This window comes from Cryptomeria japonica, chromosome 4 (genome assembly GCF_030272615.1).
Source record: "Cryptomeria japonica chromosome 4, Sugi_1.0, whole genome shotgun sequence".
Classification (NCBI taxonomy): Eukaryota; Viridiplantae; Streptophyta; class Pinopsida; order Cupressales; family Cupressaceae; genus Cryptomeria; species Cryptomeria japonica.
The window spans coordinates 589,798,381-589,818,445 of NC_081408.1; the positions used below are offsets into that span (position 1 = coordinate 589,798,381).

A 20,065-nucleotide genomic window follows, 5' to 3' on the forward strand; every position below is an offset into this window, starting at 1 on the left:
CCTCTCATTGACGATTTTTGATGTGACAGAAAAAATATCACCACAAGAAAACGGAATCAAGTTGCCCGAAACGGAGAGAGGATTTTTTAGACAGAAACAACATTGACCACATAGGTTCAAATGAATTGTCCATAAGTGCCACGGTCTCCAAGTTACGTGACGTCAAAGTTTGACCGTTTTTTCCACTTTGAGCGCTCAAGGGAAAATGTCGCTACGAGGTGGCTCGTAACGATCAGACGTCTTGGGGAGCGAGACAAGGGCACACTTAAGTAAACCCGGCCACTTGGATGCGCTCGCACTGACGGTTCATTCCCATGACAAGAAGAATGAAAGATGCACTATTTTGCCACCTCTCACTAACGGGTTTTGACAGTTTTTGATGCGATAAAAAAAATCTCACCACAAGAAAATGGAATCGATTTGTCCCCACTATTTTGCCACCCGGATGGGCTCGCGTTGACAGTTTGTTCCCACGACAAGCAGAACGAAAGATGCACTATTTTGCCACCTCTCACTGACGGTTTTTGACGATTTTTGATGCGATAGAAAAAATCTCACCACAAGAAAACGGAATCGACTTACACGAAACCAAGAGAGGCTTTTTTAGGCAGAGACAAAATGACCCAAAAGGTTCAAACAGATTGTCCATAAGTTCCACGGTCTCTGAGTTACGTGACGTTAAAGTTTGAACATTTTTTCCACTTTGAGCGCTCAAGGGAAAACGTCGCTACGAGGTGGCTTGTAACGATAAGACGTCTTGGGGAGTAAGAAAAGGGTACACATAGCGTAAACCCAGCTACCCAGATGCGCTCACACTGACGGTTCGTTCCCACGACAAGTAGAACGAAAGATGCACTATTTTGCCACCTCTCACTAATGGTTTTTTATGCGACAGAAAAAATCTCACCACAAGAAAATGGAATCGATTTGCCCGAAACCAAGAGAGGATTTTTTAGGTAGTGACAACATGAACCCATAGGTTCAAACAGATCATCCATAAGTGCCACGGTCTCCTTATTACGCGACGTCAAAGTTTGACCCTTTTTCCCACTTTGAGCGCTCAAGGGAAAATGTCGCTACGAGGCGACTCGTAACGATCAGACATCTTGGGGAGAAAGACAAGGCCACACCTAGCATAAAACTAGCCACCCGTACGCACTCGCGCTGACAGTTTGTTCCCACGACAAGCAAAACGAAAGATGCACTTTTTTGCCACCTCTCACTGACGATTTTTGATGCGACAAAAAAAATCTCACCACAAGAAAATGGAATCGAGTTGTCCAAAACCGAGAGAGGACTTTTTAGGTAGCAACAACACAACCCTATTGGTTCACACAAATTGTCCATAAGTGCTTCAACTCTTCTTTTATAGGCGATTTGGATGAATAAGTGTGTCTCTTACCCTAAGGTCGACTTCTTATGGAATAAAATTTAAATGAAAACCTTACCTAAGCTGACTCATCCTTAGATAAATTTCAAATCTGCTTTGTGCACTCAAATCTTGTATTAATTGGTTCTTGAAATGATGAGCTTCACTCCATAATCATGAGTTTATGAAATAATAACTTCACTCCAATCTCTTCATGCACGAACGACTCAAAGCAAATTCACTCAATCAAAATACACAATATCAGCATTACCAGTATTAGTACTTGGGTATACACAATATGAGCAATAGATAGTTTAAAAGTATATGCCATATGAGTTACAAGTAATGAACAAATTGGATCACATTTCAAGACATATACACAATGAACAAATTTGATCACATTTCAAGAGCAAATAACTAAGTTTTAGGAATATAATATTTCATATATATCAAAATGAATAATAATCATGTACATATAAAAAAATGGCATAGATGCCAAATCAATAATAGTTACAAAAATGTGGCATGTGCCATGTTTGTCAAAGTCGATATATACATATACAAATATCGAATATATAAAAAAATTGGTCCTTCAATGACCACAACTATAACTATATGTCTTTATCGGTATCTATGACTGTGGCAGATCATCAAAATCGAGCCTCTTCAAAGCAGTACATGGCTTTGCAGGTGGCTGCACAAGGACAATTCAAATGTCGAATCAGATATATTTTCTCAATATAACATCAAAATAACTAAATACTGAACTCTAAATTGTTTGAAGTTGAAATATTGATTACCTCATCTCTATCTTCTGCAATTGGGTGAGGCTAAGGATGCGTGGGATGTCTTGAAGGAGGCTGTAACTGGAAAAACAACATTAATACATGTTAATAATATATATGTCAAATAACACATAATAAGTAAAAATGAATAGACTAAAAAACTAAAGCATACCGGAGCCTCAGCTGGATGTGCTGTGGTCGTAGGAGGCAAAGTCACAGATGAATCAGTTATGACCATTTCCTATATCCATGGTAAGTGATCCAAAATGAGTTAACTAGACAGTTTCAACTCCGTTGTGCATTTAGTGAAAAGGAGTTGATCTAAGACAGACATACATTTTCCCTTTGTCGTGTTGGATCCCATAATATACGTGTAGGACTTCTACTGAAATGGAATGGTAGAATAACAGTAGGAAGTTTGGAAAGGGCCCTGTAATAGTTTAATGACAATCATACAAGTTAATAACCCAAAGTTGTTGACAAACTAGATAAAACAAATATTTTTAACATATGTAGAAAAAATGCACACCGAAGCCTCGTATAGTTCTCCTGTAACCTTAGGAGGCCTAGTTGAATCTAATGCAACTATTATCATTTCTTGTATGAAAAATGATAACATATGATATAGACATAAAAGGATTTAGTTATTTCGAACAAGCAAGAATGCAATCCAAAGTGAATACGAAGATATCACCCCTTCCCTCTGCTGAACCTCATCGACATCAGGTGCATTCATTAATTCCGTAAACCCCATATGTTTCTGTATATAGAACAAATAAATTAAGTGCATTTATCAATATCTACATATACATGTTTAATCATAATACATTTCAACAATTGAATTTAAATTGTAGTGAATTACCTTTTGTCGTTTGGGTGTCCGAGAGGATATCTTTTTCTGCCTTGGAGTGCTAGAGGATGGCTTTCTCACACGAGATGTCCTCAAGGCAGGTGGGGTAAACTAACGGAAAAAAAATTAACATAAGGGAAAAGAGCATGTATTTAATATATCACTTAAGTCAAAAATATATAAATCTAAATGGTACCGCATAGCTATCTTGGCCAAAGTCAATGGCCAAAAGTGTGATATCATCAAGTTGGGACATCTCAGCCATTGATAAGCCCTACAAAATACCAAGTAATGATATATATAATTACCAAAAGATATTTTGAAACCAATGCATTATTATATTTTTAACAAATTTACAAATCTTTACCTCTAGTGGCGAAACTACTCGTGACCGTGGAGTCGATTGAACAATATGTGGTGTACTCCCACCACCTATTGCACCCTGTAATGCATTTTATTTATATGTCACTTTAAATTGTTATAAAAATAAAAATTCATTTCTTTTTATAAGATTTAATCACTTAATTGATAACATGTCATAAACATAATTAAACGCACCTGTGCCCGATAGAGAGGGTACAACATATTGAGCAGTTCGTCGGTGAGGGCCACATCCTCTATAGTGGAAGCATGGCATCTACTCCTGCAACATGTACACGAATGAGATGTCAAACCATCCTCATTTGCGTAAGTGTCTACACCAGAACATACACCCTGGCAGGTGGGGCACATATGTTGAATGGGTTGGCTCATGCCAAATGATGCATGAGGTGTTGCTGATGAAGGAGGTGTCGTTGAGGAAGGAGGTGCTGCTGATGAAGGAGGTGTCACTAATGAAGGAGGTGCTGCAAGTGTTGGTACATCCTCTGCTCAGACCAGCTGTGTGCCATGTTGAACAATGACATCAGTCAATGATGCAGCTGCCTGAAGAGTCTGTAATTCCATAGTCTCCTTCAAGAATATAGGGACAGTGACATGAACCATGGGTTTAGGAGCTATACGCCTCCTATGTTGTGGGTCTACCACCCTATGGGCCCAAGGTCTATCCTGCGCAGAGCCTCTCCCTCTACCCTGAAATTGTCAGATGTCAAAGTAATTCGGCTTCTCGCTGAGGATGAACTCACAATACAACTTTCTCAAAAAATATAGAGGCACCTCCCAATTATTATAAGGTGGTTGGTCAAAGACCATATACCACCTATCCCAAAAAGCTTCTTTCAACCTAGCATGAACACACCAATGTATAGGAAACCGAGTCATATTTAGTTATAGGTTGTTACTAGTAACAGGATTGGTGAAAAGAGCACATATGTCAGCTTTACCTATGCCCCTTTTCTTCACTTGATCATATGACAACCCATCCGCATAAAATGTTCCACATCTATCCCTCCATGAACCCCATTTCGTAACCTCCCTAGATACCTCATTTGCACTATTAGCCATTGTTTTTAGTGTTTTGGCAAGGGTTGAGTGGTGCTCAAGCCTAGAGGTCCTCAACCTATTCACCAATATAGAAATTTGGGCACTATTTTGTGTAAGGTGATTGATGAGATCCTCTTGTGTGGCATCTACATGATCTAATGGAGGATGTGGAGGGTTTCGGGGTGGTGTTGGTTGTTGAGTAGCAACATTTTCAGGATTTTGAAGGTTTTCTTGTTGCTCTTGTACAATGTTAACAGGGTTTTCTTGTATTGCTTGTGCAGGAGGAGGTCTTTGTTGTCTATTTCATTTTTGGGGATTGCTTGAAGAATCTGACATCAAATTAATAAAAACAAAACTTAAATCAATTAAAAAACCCTACTTTAATTAAAATGCAAACAAAAATAATCAAACAAATCAAATCTTACCTATTCGACGGGGTGCCATTGTTGAAAATTGCTCTCAATGTTGGGAAAATCCAAAATAGTCGCAAACCCGTGCGGGTTCTATGTTTTTTTTGCTTCTCCTTGCTCCTGTTCCACGGGTTTTGGCGTTGAAAATGGCCAAAACCTGTGGCCTACACAAAAAAAAATATGTTTCTCAAAACTCGTACGGGTTTTGAGAAACTTTTAATTTTTGGGTTTTGAGGAACTTTTGGTTTTTTAAATTGTTTTTTCTCTAGGCTTGGTGTTACCAAGCCTAGCACATTTTTGAGTTTTTAGGACCCGCACAGGTTATGAAAAATTTGGATTTTTTTGGGCACGTGGCCACTTTTCTGTTCACCATCTTGGTGCACTTACCCAAAATATAGATTGATTAAATAAAAAATAAATAACTAATTTTAAATTTTTATATATTTTTTTACAATAGCAAATTTCAAAATTAAAACCAAATACGCATTCATCGTCTCGTACACCAGTTATTTGAGCCTCCATATATGTCCACAATCTATCTGATCCCCTCTAAAGAATTTCAATTTTGCAGGCCACTTTCACATTTAGGACCGCTAGGGGAAGAGCACCAGTAGTTGAGCATGTACCAATTGTTGTGAGGGTTGTTGATACCTTTTATTCCAAAAATTGAACAAATAAAATCTATTGTTTGAAACATAAAATATCAATTTTTGTTAGGAAATGTATCAATACTTATTAGGAAATGTACCAATAGTTGTTAGGAAATGTACTAATATTGTAAAAAGTAACCAATCAAGTGATGTCATATCCGCTGCACAACTATTGGGGCCTCTTTTGCATGCCTATTGGTCTCACTTTTTTTTTGGGTTGTTTTGGACACCTTGGCAAAAAGCATGTTGATGTGGCACCATACTTGATGATGTGGTGCTGAAAGCTTAGTTATAAGCAGGGGACTTACCAAATAAGCTATTGTAAAAAATGGAAGTGATTTGAAATTTCTACGTAAGATTTTGAAAAGCGCAAAGTTAGGGTGCTCAACTACTGGTGCTCTTCCCCTGATTGAATTGGGCAAATCTTGTCATGTGATAAGCAATGTTTGCTTGTGGGAGTGGTGTACCCTTTCTGTTAAAAGAGGTTTGAACTTAAAAAATTCAATTAAGAGTAACCATGGATACTTACTAGGAGTGGTATATCTCATGGCACTAGGTTGACAAATTGTGTCATGTGATAAGCGATGTTTTGCGTGTGGGAGTGAAATATCTCACTAGCATTTTTTCAAAAATAATGCATAGAACTTTCGACACTCGACAAATTCTTGACTGACGCCTTGTGAACATTAAAAAATCATGCATTGAATGCACAAGTTTTCTTCTGACGAAGTCTCCTCGGGGCTAAAAAGTCCAGTGGTAGTTACGCAGACATGATGTACGGTTTCTATCATTGAAGCGCCTCTGTTAGCTGAGTAATTTCAACCGTGAAAATTTATGATTACCTACGTCTGCCACTTTCCCTTTTCTTCGAGCGTTTACTGACCCAGGACTTTTGGTCAAGTGAAGGAAAACCACAGGCGCCTTCGCAAATCGACCCTAAGACAAAAAATTAAAATTTATGATCTTGCTGTGTTGAGGCCTCGCAGATCAAAGTCCAATGTAATTGTAGGAGTAATCCCAATTAAGAAGAAGATGAGCCGTGATTCCATTCTTATTTTGATATTTCTATTGAGTTCTTGTTGGGTCATTTGTGAGTGCTGATGGTCTAACTGCAACAATGAAACAACTTATTCTTACGGCGACACATATTCCAGAAACCTGAACCAAGTTATCAATGATCTGTATCCCAACACATCTGATATTCCAGAGTTTAGTACCTCTTCACATGGTGATTATCCCAACACCGTCTATGGCCTTTTGCAATGTGTCGGGAATATATCAGCAGAAAAGTGTTCCGATTGTTGGAAGAATGCAAGTAAAACCGTTAGTGAACACTGTGGCAATGCCAAAGATGGGCGAGTATGGATGGATACTGTTTCTTGCGTTATGACAACAATGATTTCTTTTCGGATCTAGATATCGCTGTGATTTCCTTTCCCAATGAAAGTCATATCACTAGCAATTTAGAGGCTTACAAGGACACAGTAACTAGGCTTCTGAAGAGTACTCTGTCTGAGAAAGCCTACGAGCCTGCAAATAGGGGCTTCGCTATGGGATCGGCTAACTACACCAGCACCGGAGAAGTCTACGGTCTACTCCAGTGTTGGAGAACTATGGAGAGCGATGATTGCAAGAAGTGCTTCTTGTATGCGAGGAACCAGGCACACAGTTGTTGCTCAAACCGAAAAGGAGCTCAAGTTCTGTCCACAAGCTGCAAGATAAGATATGAGATATACCCCTTTTTTGGCTCTGCAGAGTCGATGTTACCTTTGGAATCAAACAATCCAACAACTCCTTCACCTCCCACATCTACCACAGAATCACATAGTTCTGGTAACTTATTTAATTAACTTATGAGACAATATCTAAGATTATGCAGGTGTCATTTGTCTTCTGTTATACTCCTGAATTTTTTTGGTAGGTTTTCATGGGGATAGATAGTGCAAGGGATCCCGAGTGCCACAGTTCAAATGACTAACAATGAAGATCTTCTCTGCAGGAAAGTCCTCGGTAACGTTGCCTATAATATTGGGGCTCGTGGGGGCCCTGATTCTGGTGTTTCCTATTTGCGTGATTGCAATGAGAAAAAGAATGGCATCTACTATTTCTGGGAGGGAAATAACTTTAGTTACCCACAACGAAGGTGTTCCATTAAAAAAAATTTCTTTGTTATTTAAACTTCTCTTTTTCTGATTAAAATGCAATATTTAATCCTCTATGCCTACCCACTTGTTTACAGAGAGGCGAGGATATTCTCCTGAAGCCAGATTAATTATGCAGGAGAAACATTTTGTGTTCAGTTTAGAAGAACTTGCAGAATCCACACAAAATTTTGATGAGAATAAGAAGCTTGGAGTGGGAGGTTTTGGTGTCGTCTACAAGGTGGGCTTGTATTCCGTTCCTTAACAGAAAGAGTTCATTTAAAGAAGCATCTGCTGTTGATAACTGATGTTGCTCTAGCATGCAGCTAGATTAATTTAGTTTATAGTTTTTTGTTTATTCATGCAAATAAAGCATGTACTCCAACATGCATTAATCCTTAGGACTATTTTTAGTTTTGCTTTTTGCATGAGTTTGTTTTTAGTAAATAAAGCATTCTGTGCATGCACTTATTGTATTCTTAATTTAGGGAGTAGTTTGTTTTTTTAGTTTGAGAGTCTTAGTACCTTTCCATGCAATGCTAGGAATATATTTAGAACTGCAGTTATTATTAATTCTTTTAGGCTGCAAATTCTTTATATATACAGCCTCTATGTAATTTTTTAATTAAGCTTCAGTAAATATATTGGTGTGTGCAATTCCAAAAAAAACAAGGCAGTTTGTTTTTATTCTGAATTGTGATTTCTTTTTGCAATTTCTTCTTTTTGTTGTTATTGTTTGCTAATCAGTTGGTTTAGAGAGGATAGGTCAGGTTCAAAATTCTACAAGTGGTATCAGAGCAGGTAAAATTGTTTTGGGTTAAAGTTTTATTGTTGGAATTTTGCCAAAGTTAATCATGTCGAATTCTAACCATATGCCCGTTCCAGAATTTGATGGGAATGATTATGATTATTGGTGCATTAAGATGTTGACCTTTTTGATTGGAAAAGATTTGTGGGAGATTATTGAATCAGGTTATGAAGAGCCAACTGATTGGAATGCCCTTATAGCCAATGAAAGAACAGCAAGAAAGGAAGCAAGGAAAAAGAATGCTCAAGCTTTGTTTCACATTCAGATAGCTTTTAATAAGAGCTTATTTCCAAGAATATCAGGAGCACCAACTACCAAAGATGCCTGGAAGACTCTACAAGAAGCTTACCAGGGTAGTGATCACGTTAAAGTGGTCAAGCTTCAGACATTGAAGCGAGAGTTCAACAATTTGAAGATGCAAGAAGCTCAAAGTATAAGTGATTATTGTGTCAGAGTCAAAGATGTGGTCAATAAAATGGCTACACTTGGGGAAATTGTAAACAATGAAGTTTTGATAAAAAAGGTGTTGAGATCTTTGACACCCAGATGGAATCATGTAGCAATAATCATAGAAGAAAGCAAAGATTTGACAAAACTACAGTTTGATCAACTGGTTGGATCCCCGATGTCTCATGAAGAAAGATTGAAAGATTCTTTTGAAAGTGTAGAGAAAACATTTTCCTCTAAATTGCTAATCACAAAAAATGAACATGCAAGCAGTAGTAGTGCCAAAATCAATCAAGGCCAAAGTAAAGGGCAAAGCCAAAATTCTTCAAGAGGTAGAGGCATATTTGATAAGAGAAATGTTCAATGTTACCATTGTAATAGGTATGGCCACTTTGAAAGAGAATGCAGATTGAAAGAAGGTAAAAGTGCTAACTATGCTCAAGAAAGTAGTGAAAATCCTCCTGATCACTTATTTTTGTCTTATGCAAAGGTTGAAAATACTAGTAAAGATGTTTGGTACCTAGATTCTGGATGCTCTAACCATATGACAGGGAATGAGAAGTTGTTCTCAACAAAGGATGGAAGTTTCGTCTCCAAGATCCAGCTTAGTGATGATAAATCATTAGAGGTTGCTGCCAAAGGAGTTATGGAGGTCCAAACAAAAGAAGGTATAAAGAGTATTCATGATATTTATTATACTCCACAATTGAAGCACAATTTGGTAAGTGTTGGGCAGCTATGTGAGAAAAATTATAAAGTAGTCTTTGAGAATAAGACATGTACTATCTATGATAAGAATAAGGGTAATAGGGTGATCATTGTTGTTCCTATGACAAGAAATAGGATGTTCCCCTTGAGGTTTGGTGAACATAACAACAGTTTGGCAAATATGGCTTATGAGAAATCAAGTTGGTTATGGCATCTCAGGTATGGGCATTTAAATTTTCATAGTTTGAAGTTTCTAACCTCACATGCATTAGTTTCTGGTTTGCCCAAGGTTGAGGAACACAAGGAGGTTTGTGAAGGTTGTGCTAAAGGAAAACATGCAAGAGAAGTTTCCAAAGGGCAATGCATGGAGGGCTCATCACCCACTTCAGCTTGTTCATTCAGATATATGTGGTCCTATGCAGACTAAGAGTTTGGGTAAGTCATCATATTTCATCACTTTTATTGATGATTACTCACGAAATTATTGGGTATATTTTTTGAAGGCCAAAGATGAAGCCTTGGATACATTCAAGAAGTTTAAAGCCCTTGTGGAAAATGAGAAAGGGTGCAAGATCAAATGTTTAAGGATTGATCGTGGAGGAGAGTTTTGCTCAAAGGCTTTCCAAAGTTATTGTGATTTTAATGGCATCAAGAGGCAACTTACTACTGCATACACACCTCAACAGAATGGAGTAGTTGAAAGGAAGAATCGTACTGTGGTTGAAATGGCAAGGTTCGTGTTACAAACCAAGGGATTGAGCAATTCTTATTGGGGAGATGCAGTTGCTACAACTGTGTACATCCTCAACCATAGCCCCACCAGTGCACTAGAAAATATGACTCCTTATGAAGCTTGTTATGGTAAAAGGCCTAATGTTAATCATTTCAAAGTTTTGGGTTGTTTGGCTTATGTGCATGTACCTGATCAAAATAGATATAAGCTAGATGCAAAGAGTGAGTCATGTATTTTTATTGGATATAGTGAGAAAAGCAAGGCTTATAGATTGTATAATCCCCTCACTAACAAGCTTATTGTCTCAAGAGATGTGATTTTTGATGAAGGGGAAGTTTATGGTCATCAAAAAGGCCATGTTGAGAAGCCAAAATCTATTTTGAATGATGAAATAATTGTTGATATTGATCATGAGCAGCCAACTAATGTTTCTATATCTAGTGGTTTAACTCCACCAAGCAATCCTTCATCAAGTTCTTCAGTACCAAGTTCAAGTCCAGCTTCTTCTCCAAGTTCTACAAGGAAAGTAAGGAGATTGAGTGATATCTACCAGAGGAGTGGAAATCAAATACATGAAGAAAACCCAATAGGTGAGACAGTAAATTTTGCTTTATTAGCCAAGGTTGATTTTGAACCATCATGTTTTGAAGATGCATGTACTAATGAGGTTTGGGTGAAAGCCATGGAAGAAGAGATGGATTCCATTCACAGGAATGACACTTGGGAGTTAACAGAACTTCCACATGATAAAAAAAGGATTGGCACCAAATGGGTCTACAAGACCAAATTTAACAATGATGGGAGTGTTGAAAGACACAAGGCAAGATTAAATGCTAAAGGCTTCACACAGAAATATGGAATTGACTATGAAGAGACATTTGCACCAGTAGCAAGACAAAGAGACCATAAGAATGCTAATTTCATTAGCAGCTCAGAAGAAGTGGAGCATGCATCATATGGATGTGAAAAGTGCCTTTTTGAATGGGTACTTAGAAGAGGAAGTATATGTGGAGCAGCCACAAGGTTTTGAAGTAGAAGGAAAAGATAATTATGTCTACAAGTTGAAGAAGGCTTTGTATGGCCTCAAGCAAGCACCAAGAGCGTGGTATGCCGAGATTGATGGATACTTTCAAGAGAATGACTTCCAGAGAAGTAAGAGTGATCCTACCCTATACTACAAACAAGAAGGTACTGATATTCTCATCATAAGTTTGTATGTTGATGATCTTTTGTATATGGGTAGTAGTTCTAAGATGAAAGATGAATTCAAAGCTAGTATGATGAAAGAATTTGAGATGAAAGATCTTGGTCTAATGAAATATTTTCTAGGAATGAAGGTTTATCAAAGTAAGGATGAGATTTTCATTTGTCAAACAAAGTATGCACAGGATATGCTGAAGAAATTTAATATGACTGATTGTAACCCTGCCTCCACTCCAAGTGCTCATGGAGATTTGTTATGTAAAGATGATGGTGCTGATTTAGTTGATGAGATAACTTATAGAAGTATTGTGGGGAGTTTGATGTTTCTAATCCACACGAGGCCTGATATTGCCTATTCAGATTCACTTGTTTCAAGGTATATTACAAATCCATCTGAAATACATATGAAGGCAGCCAAGAGGATTTTGAGGTATGTGAAATGGAATTTAAGTTTTGGTATTCATTACTACTCTTCTGAAAAGTTCAATCTAGTAGGCTTTAGTGATTCAGATTGGGGAGGTAGTATGGATGACCGTAAATCTACATCTGGAAATTGTTTTTCTTTTGGTTCTGGTTTAATTACCTGGAGCTCAAAAAAGCAAAGTATTGTTGCCCTCTCATCTACAAAAGCAGAGTATGTTGCAATTACCTCAGCAGGTATACAAGCTCTTTGGCTCCAAAAAGTTTTGGAAGAAATTGGAGAAAAACAAATTCAGCCTATAATAATTTATTGTGACAATGTGAGTGCCATCAAGTTAGCCAAGAATCCGATTCATCACAGCAGAACAAAGCATTTTGATTTGAAATATCACTTCATACGAGATTTGATGCAGAAGAAGGATGTCGAATTGAAGCACATCAACACCTAGGATCAGCTAGTAGATATATTCACCAAAGCGGTTGCGAAAGCTTAGTTTATAGCACTACGAGATAAGATTGTGAGCCCTCTCAGCATCAAGGGGGAGTATGTTGATAATTGATGCTCCTCTAGCATGCAGCTAGATTAATTTAGTTAATAGTTTTTTGTTTATTCATGCAAATAAAGCATGTACTCCAACATGCATTAATCCTTAGGACTATTTTTAGTTTTGCTTTTTGCATGAGTTTGTTTTTAGTAAATAAAGCATGTTGTGCATGCACTTATTGTATTCTTAATTTAGGGAGTAGTTTGCTTTTTTAGTTTGAGAGCCTTAGTAGCTTTCCATGCAATGCTAGGAATATATTTAGAACTATAGTTATTATTAATTCTTTCAGGCTGCAAATTCTTTATATATACAACCTCTATGTAATTTTTTAATTAAGCTTCAATAAAGATATTGGTGTGTGCAATTCCAAAAAAAACAAGGCACTTTGTTTTTATTTTAAACTGTGATTTCTTTTGTCAATTTCTTCTTTTTGCTGTTATTGTTTGCTAATCAGTTGGTTCAGAGAGGATAGGTTAGGTTCAAAATTCTACATATGCAGCACTAATTCTGTTGTCATGTTTCAGGGAACATCTAGAGACGGAAAGGAAATAGCTGTGAAAAAACTGTCTGCAAGATCTACGCAAGGCAAGAAAGAATTAATGAACGAAGTGAAGTTGCTGGCCAATGTTCAGCACCGAAATCTTGTGAAGCTATTGGGATGTTGTGTTGAGGGAGAGGAAATGTTGCTTGTTTATGAATACTTTCCCAAGAAGAGCTTGGACACTTTTCTATTTGGTAAGTTATAAAGCAAGCGTTGTTGTAGAGATGTTCACTTTACAGAAAATAAGATATAATAACAAAAGTCAAAAAAATTGGGATTACAGATCCGGAAAAGCGCAGAGAGTTAAGTTGGCAAAAGCGTTATAACATTATAATTGGAATCGCCTATGGCCTTCTCTATCTTCACGAGGATTCACAATTGAAAATTATTCACAGAGATATTAAAGCAAACAACATTTTACTTGATGAGAAACTCAATGCCAAGATAGCTGACTTTGGCCTAGCTAGATTATTTGTTGGAGATGAAACACATGTCAATACAAAAGCTGCAGGCACATAGTAAGGATCCTCGCAATGATGATATTGTGCTAAGTACTTATAGATCTATATCAGTGATGGCTATAAATTGTTGGGTTTCTTTGTTATTTTGTAAATTACTTTGTCTATATTGCAGTGGTTACATGGCTCTAGAGTATGCAATGCAAGGGCAACTGTCATTTAAAGTTGACATTTACATTTTTGGAGTGCTTCTACTTGACATCATGAGTGGAAGGAAAAATAGTGATGAAAATATTCCCTACGAAAAGCCTGTTAGAATGGGTAAGCAACTGGACTTCTCACTACGCATCCATCTTCATAATGCTTTTCAAAGCCAAAAACCCAAGGTGTGATGAATTAATGTATGTGTTGCAGGCATGGAGAGTATACAAAAGAGAATATGCTTCGAATTTTGTGGATCCAACGGTAGCAGAAACATGTCTAGAGGAGAAATCGTTGAGATATATCCAGGTTGGGCTTTTGTGTGTACAAGCGGATGTGATCCTTCGTCTAGCTATGTCGAATGTTATTGTGATGATATCCAGCAGTTCGGTCACACTACCAAATCCCAAAAAACCTGCTTTCATAAACCTGAGCAAAAGCTATGGCCCAAAAACAGGAGTGAAGTTAAGCTCAGGATCAGGGGTAAGGGTGGAGGATTATGAAACGGGGGCATCTGGGATGATGATCTCATCTGCATCAGGTATTGCGTCAGTAAATGATGCCTCCATCACTCAAGTGAACCGTAGGTAGGGAGGTAGGGTTACAAATAGATGCCTCTTTATTAGCCTTATAGCATACCGACTCGTTAAGAGTCTGCGAGAACAAAATGTTGAAATGTTGTTTTGTGACCTTCTCTTTCAAATTCTGCTCATTATATTATTTGTATTTTGCTTTGTTCAATAAAACAAAAAAGGTCACCCTGTCATAAGTGGTACTGTTTAAATCATTTGTCTATTGTTTGGAGAAGTAGAGTGCACGCCAGCTCATATAATTTGATAAGTAATGGTATAAAGGTTATGCTTCACTTACTGATTTATCAATGTTTTATATTGAATAAAGTACAAAATTGAAGTTATGAGGGTAGTTGAAGAAAAAAGTTGAATCACTCGCAATCCAGTGAGAAGGGCAATAAAGAAGAGACAAATACAGTAAGACATAAATGATTTAGATTTTTACCGTGACCTAGATGAATACTGTTTATTATATAAATTGATTGATTGTTATTCTTTATTCATCTTTGTGACTGTACAATTGATTATATGACTTAATCTTTAGTGCATACTTGAATTGATGTTTGTGGATCTAAATTTCTAAGAGGCTTGATATAATTTGTTCACCTTTGTTTCTAAAGTTTGTTTCTTGCAGGGACATGTAGTCTTCACAAATACTTTCAGAGGATATGTTACTTTAAAAGCTTAATAGACTAGCTGTATGGCTTTAAGTGGAATGATTGAGAACAAGAAGCAAGCAAACAATACCCTAAGATGATGCCATGATGTAAATGTTTTCATAATTTGATTTTGATTCTCTTATAAATATATTGGTATTTTTGCATAAGCCGTAGCTTGTCTTTCATTAATTTTATGTGAATGATTGAACGAATGTCCTTAAATACAACCACCAAACACATAAAATATTTTATCTAAATAATATTCTACTTCTATTTTAGCTTCACTTTAGTACATGGTGTAGTCACATAAATCTGTCCACTTAATTAAATGAATACTTAGTATTTATTTGATTATTTAACCATCAATTAATAATTAATTAAATTAATATTTAATTAATTCATCTTAACCCTCTTCTCCTATTAATTAAATAAATTATTCAATTTATTTGATTTAATTCACTTAACCAAATTCAGACCATTAATTAAATAAATAAATCATATTTATTTAATTAAATCTTCTCTCACATTTAAATAAATTAATATTTATTTAAATCCCCCAAAATCCCACCTCTCACATTTAAATAAATTAACATTTATTTAAATCACCTTTATCCTCTACCCACTTGTATTTTCCTACAAAAGCAAGTTGCACAATTATTTTAAATAAATAATTTATTTAAATCACCTTTATCCTCCACCCACTTGTATTTTCCTACAAAAGCAAGTTGCACAACTATTTTAAATAAATTATTTATTTAAAATCCTATTTATCCTCACCCACTTGAAACCTTTAATGGTTTCCCTTAAAGTATTCAAACTTGATGGCTTTAAAGTCTTCAAACTTGATGGCTTCCTTCTATGGTTACAACATTTGTTTTGACTCAACCTCTACCCAACCCAAAGGTCTCATCAGGCCATTAATGCTTTGACCATGATTATCTCTTAAACTTTTGCACAAAGGTTTATCCTTGGATTAACTCTTAATCCAGTGGGTAATCTTAATTTGGACTTGACCCTTAGCCTCTAGATAACCATGAGGTCTTCTCAGGCCTTTAATGCCTCCAAGCTCTTCTCTCAACCCAATCCTATGTTGACACTTGTCACCATTTTATTGGTGCCAATTGTGCACATGGATCCCCAACTTTCAAACTTGGCCCTTGATTAAACCATTCAATCTTAACCCTTCATTTCCCCATTTCTTCTATAAATAGAACCCTTCTCCTCAAGCAAAAAAGAGAAGCATTAGAGTATTGTTGTTATACTGGCATTAGCATAGAGCTTTCTCATAGCATCATTGTCTACACTTGCATAGCATTTGCTTATCATAATCAACCATCTTGAATCTCCATATGGCATCCATGGATAGTGCTAAAAGCTGAGAGCTACACTCATTTGGGACTTGGAGAGGAGAGGAACTAGGGAGGAGCAACTATGAGCATCTTGATTAGCATTTGGAGGAGTATAGTTTATCTATTCTATGTTTGTATGCTTTCTATTTCATGCTTAATATCTCTCTTGATATGCCTGTTTAGGATAATCTTTTGTTGCTAACACTAACGTTTGTTTCTTGTGCTCTTGTGTGTGTTGCCATCAAACAGATTTTCTAATCCTTTTTGCAGAGCATCATTTGGTGAACCTGACGTGAATCCAAACACCAAAAAGATCAACTTTTTTTTTTAACCAATAACATGTTTGAATGTTGAAAATGTCACACAGGTTGCGTTTTTGACACTGTTTTGGTGCGTTTGACATTATTTTGGCGCTATTCACCCTATTTCAGTGCTTTTGCTTTATCTTGTCTTTCCCTTTCTTTTAGTGCGTTTCTGTTAAATAGCGCCTCTGTTCAAACGCAGACTAGCGCTATTGTAACAGAACGTTGTACAAATCACCTTGTAACCAAAAAAAAAAAAAAAATTAGGCTTGTAGAAGCCCACCAAATAGGTGGATTTTACTAACTATTTTTCTCTTTTGTGCAGATTTAAATTAGATTAAAAAGTAGATTTATATTTCTTACTAACTTGTTTTTGAAGTTGGTTTTAAAAATGAATTCACTTTTTATTTTGGTTTAAAATTAACTTCACATTTCAAATTTGGGCTTTCAAAAAAAAGAATCACACATTTGTTTGGGGCTCTTAAAAAGAATTTCATTGTTCCAAGGTAAAAAGAACCACAAACTTATACAAAAACAACTTTATTTTTTTTGCAAGTTAGGAAACAAACTTCGTTTTGGTGCTTAAAATCAACAAGGCAAATTTTATTTCTTGCATCAAGATAAAACTCACAATCCACACTTCCATTTTTGGTGCAAATAAAATTCACAATCAACTTGTCTCATTTTTAAAGCAATTTTACTTCATGCAAACGTGTTTTTCATTAAGTTGACCAGGATTTTCAAATTCTAGTTTACTCAAACAATTGCCTTTAAAAATTAAAAAGAACACCATGATTGTTGGAGCAACATCTCCAAATAGTTAGATCACATTGCAATGATAGATTAAAAAGAACAATTGTTTTTCGTGCTTGGCACACTTGTGCAAAGAGTTGGTCGAGTGGTCCTACTTCTAACACACACTATCCTCTCCCTTGGCTTTCGTGGTCTTAGGTGCAAGAGAAAAGTGTTAGTAACACTCAAAATTTTATCTTTTTAAGAGAGGCCTACCAAGAGACACATCACTCTTGGGAACGACCTTGAGCGGTAAATCCTTCGAGCCGCTATAGAAATCAGGTGTGAGTGAAAGCTGTAGCCTTGGGTATAGCTGTTCCTACAGTGTAACTGGCCTAAAGGACAAATGGCCCCCACCACCAGTTACAAGGCTCTTAAGTGAGTCACTGCAAAATGAACTTATGTCCAAAAACATCGAACATGACTAAACACCTTTTAGTAGTAGCCCACCCGTTCTATTGATTGAGGATATTTGCGATATAATTTAGTGCAAGAGCATAGATGGTTTTGCTCCCAAGATACTCACCATACATATTTCCTTGAGTAGAAACATAGCTTTTTGAAAAGTCACTTGTGGCTTGATAAAAGTGGTGACTCCCCCATCATAGGGATCATCTATTTGTTATGCTCGTGCAAGACTTAGTATATCACATCCTTACCTGCCACGACGGGATTCATAAGGTATGTAGTACCAAAGTTGAAGAAATATCAAGATGTGGGCTAAATTTATCACAACTGGCCATTTGACCTTAGGGATAAAAAGTGTTTGAAGTGTGTTCATTTTAAAGACTAAGTACAAATTGAGCCGACTTCAGGCTTTGGAAATACACCTTAAAATACATCTAAAGGAAGGGTCATATACAAGTCCAAAGATTGGGTTGATCTAGACCCATACTCATTTGTGCCTTTTAGGCAACATTCTTGTGTTTGTGTGCTTGCTTTGTTTTCTTGTCAAAGAAAAATCAGAAAAGCACTTCCCAAAAACAAAGTATTCATCCAACCAAACATCTGTCAAAACAACCAAAAACATCAAAAACAAGGTACAAACAACAAAGAGTCAAATTTTATGACCATTCTTCACATCTTGCGAAAGAAGAAGCGTCATCAGAATATCAACTTGAAAAGAAGACCATTGAGCTCAAAGGCTTTGATCAAAAGGAGGAAATTCTTATATATAAATAGACAAATCTTTGTCTCACATAGAGTCTTTCTGCGTCACATGCGTCTCTACCTTCAAGGAAAAACAAACGAATTTGATTCCGAATCATTGAACCGCAGAGCTTTTATGCAATATAGAGCTCTGAGTTATCACAAAAACCAAGGAGGAAAGATTAATCCCAACTTCTTCCCAAACGTCTGTATCACATACAACACAGCTCGAGAAATACCACCAACACCCAAAAGGGAAGAGATAGAGTTTGTCCCATTTGTAACACAAAGTTTTTATTGAAGTTGAAAACATTTTCATCCATCATCTCACTCATACATCATCACTTCATCATCAATCCGTCCCAACTCTCAAAACATTAAGAGGTTCTTGTCCCAAGTTCTCTTTTAGATATTGCTTGAAATCAAACACATCACATCACTTTTTAGATTGTTTCTACATCTAGGATAAGCTCATCCTAAGAGACACATCTACGCAGGTTAAAACTAGTTCATGAGTGAATCCTCTCATTACTAGGTAGTTAAATTTGTAACACATCTCAGATTTCTCTACACCTTATCACATCAAACCTTATCAAAACAAGCAATTAATTCAAAGAAGGAATTTTGGTTACATCTACCTTAAAAGTGCTAGAGATCTACATGCAACACAAATCACCAACCATCAATCTTTCATTTCATCAAACAACTCATCATCATCTTCAATCAACTTCAACAAAAGCTTGCAAGCAAAATGGCTCAAACCCGATCATAGTCTAGGCAACGAGAAATAGAAAGGGAAGAAGAAGAAAAAGAAAATCTCAATGAATTTCAAGAAGCACTTGGAGGAAATGCAGATGATGAAAACCCAAGTACTCCCACTCCTGCAACAATAGAAAGGGCTCAGCATAACCCTCTCTTTAACAGACTTTTTGACGAAATACTTAGGAGCAATGCGGATGCTCACTTCTTAAGACTCGCTCAAGAAGGAGCAAAACTCCCCTCTAACTTTGATCTTGCCCAATTAAGACAAGCATCAGAAAGACAAAGTCGCCATGAAGAGGAAAGAGGTAGAGATCCCATCAGATATAACATTCCTCGAGGTAACCCACCACCTCCTCCTCCAAATGAAATGGAGATGTTGCGGCAACAAGTCGAGAATCTCACCCAACAGCTTCATAGTGGTGTCAAGACTAACCAATTCTCACTCAATGACATCTGTCCCTATCCTTTTGATAGGAATCTTTACATGCCACCATTTCCACGAGGATTCGAAACACCCAAATTTGAAAAATATAGAGGAAAGGGGGATCCCCACGATCATGTCCGAGAATTTCATTCCGCTTGTCTCGAAGTAGCATATGAAGACACATACCTAATGCGCCTTTTTCCCCAAAGCTTGGGAGGAACAACCACATCATGGTTTTCCCGACTACCAGGTGGCATTAGAACATTTGAGGAACTCATCCAGAAGTTTCTAGCTCATTACTCTCATAACATTGAACGCGACATTACCATGGCTGATCTGTGCAACACTAAACAAAAACCAGGTGA

The 20,065-nt window shown here is 36.8% G+C and overlaps 2 protein-coding genes across 2 annotated transcripts; both read left to right on the forward strand.

Moving 5' to 3' along the window:
* The first annotated feature begins 6,254 nt into the window (after positions 1-6,254).
* Positions 6,255-13,695, forward strand: LOC131050756 (cysteine-rich receptor-like protein kinase 25). The gene is made up of 5 exons (XM_059219965.1): positions 6,255-7,319; positions 7,486-7,629; positions 7,726-7,868; positions 13,016-13,226; positions 13,316-13,695. Exons 1-5 carry the CDS (start codon positions 6,848-6,850, stop codon positions 13,549-13,551), a joined length of 1,206 nt encoding a protein of 401 aa, XP_059075948.1. The 5' UTR covers positions 6,255-6,847; the 3' UTR covers positions 13,552-13,695.
* Positions 13,673-14,282, forward strand: LOC131875219 (cysteine-rich receptor-like protein kinase 6). The gene is made up of 2 exons (XM_059219285.1): positions 13,673-13,801; positions 13,905-14,282. The coding sequence occupies exons 1-2, from the start codon at positions 13,673-13,675 to the stop codon at positions 14,280-14,282; spliced, it is 507 nt and encodes a 168-aa protein (XP_059075268.1).
* The last annotated feature ends 5,783 nt before the right edge of the window (positions 14,283-20,065 follow it).

What these genes read in the sequence shown, in the direction of transcription:
- LOC131050756 (XM_059219965.1), top strand. Translation starts at nt 6,848, where the DNA reads ATGGATGGATACTGTTTCTTGCGTTATGACAACAATGATTTCTTTTCG. An exon ending in CACAGAATCACATAGTTCTG is followed by an intron (nt 7,320 to 7,485) that starts GTAACTTATTTA and finishes TCTTCTCTGCAG; the next exon opens with GAAAGTCCTCGGTAACGTTG. An exon ending in CTTGGACACTTTTCTATTTG is followed by an intron (nt 13,227 to 13,315) that starts GTAAGTTATAAA and finishes TTGGGATTACAG; the next exon opens with ATCCGGAAAAGCGCAGAGAG.
- LOC131875219 (XM_059219285.1), top strand. Translation starts at nt 13,673, where the DNA reads ATGGCTCTAGAGTATGCAATGCAAGGGCAACTGTCATTTAAAGTTGAC. An exon ending in ATATTCCCTACGAAAAGCCT is followed by an intron (nt 13,802 to 13,904) that starts GTTAGAATGGGT and finishes TATGTGTTGCAG; the next exon opens with GCATGGAGAGTATACAAAAG.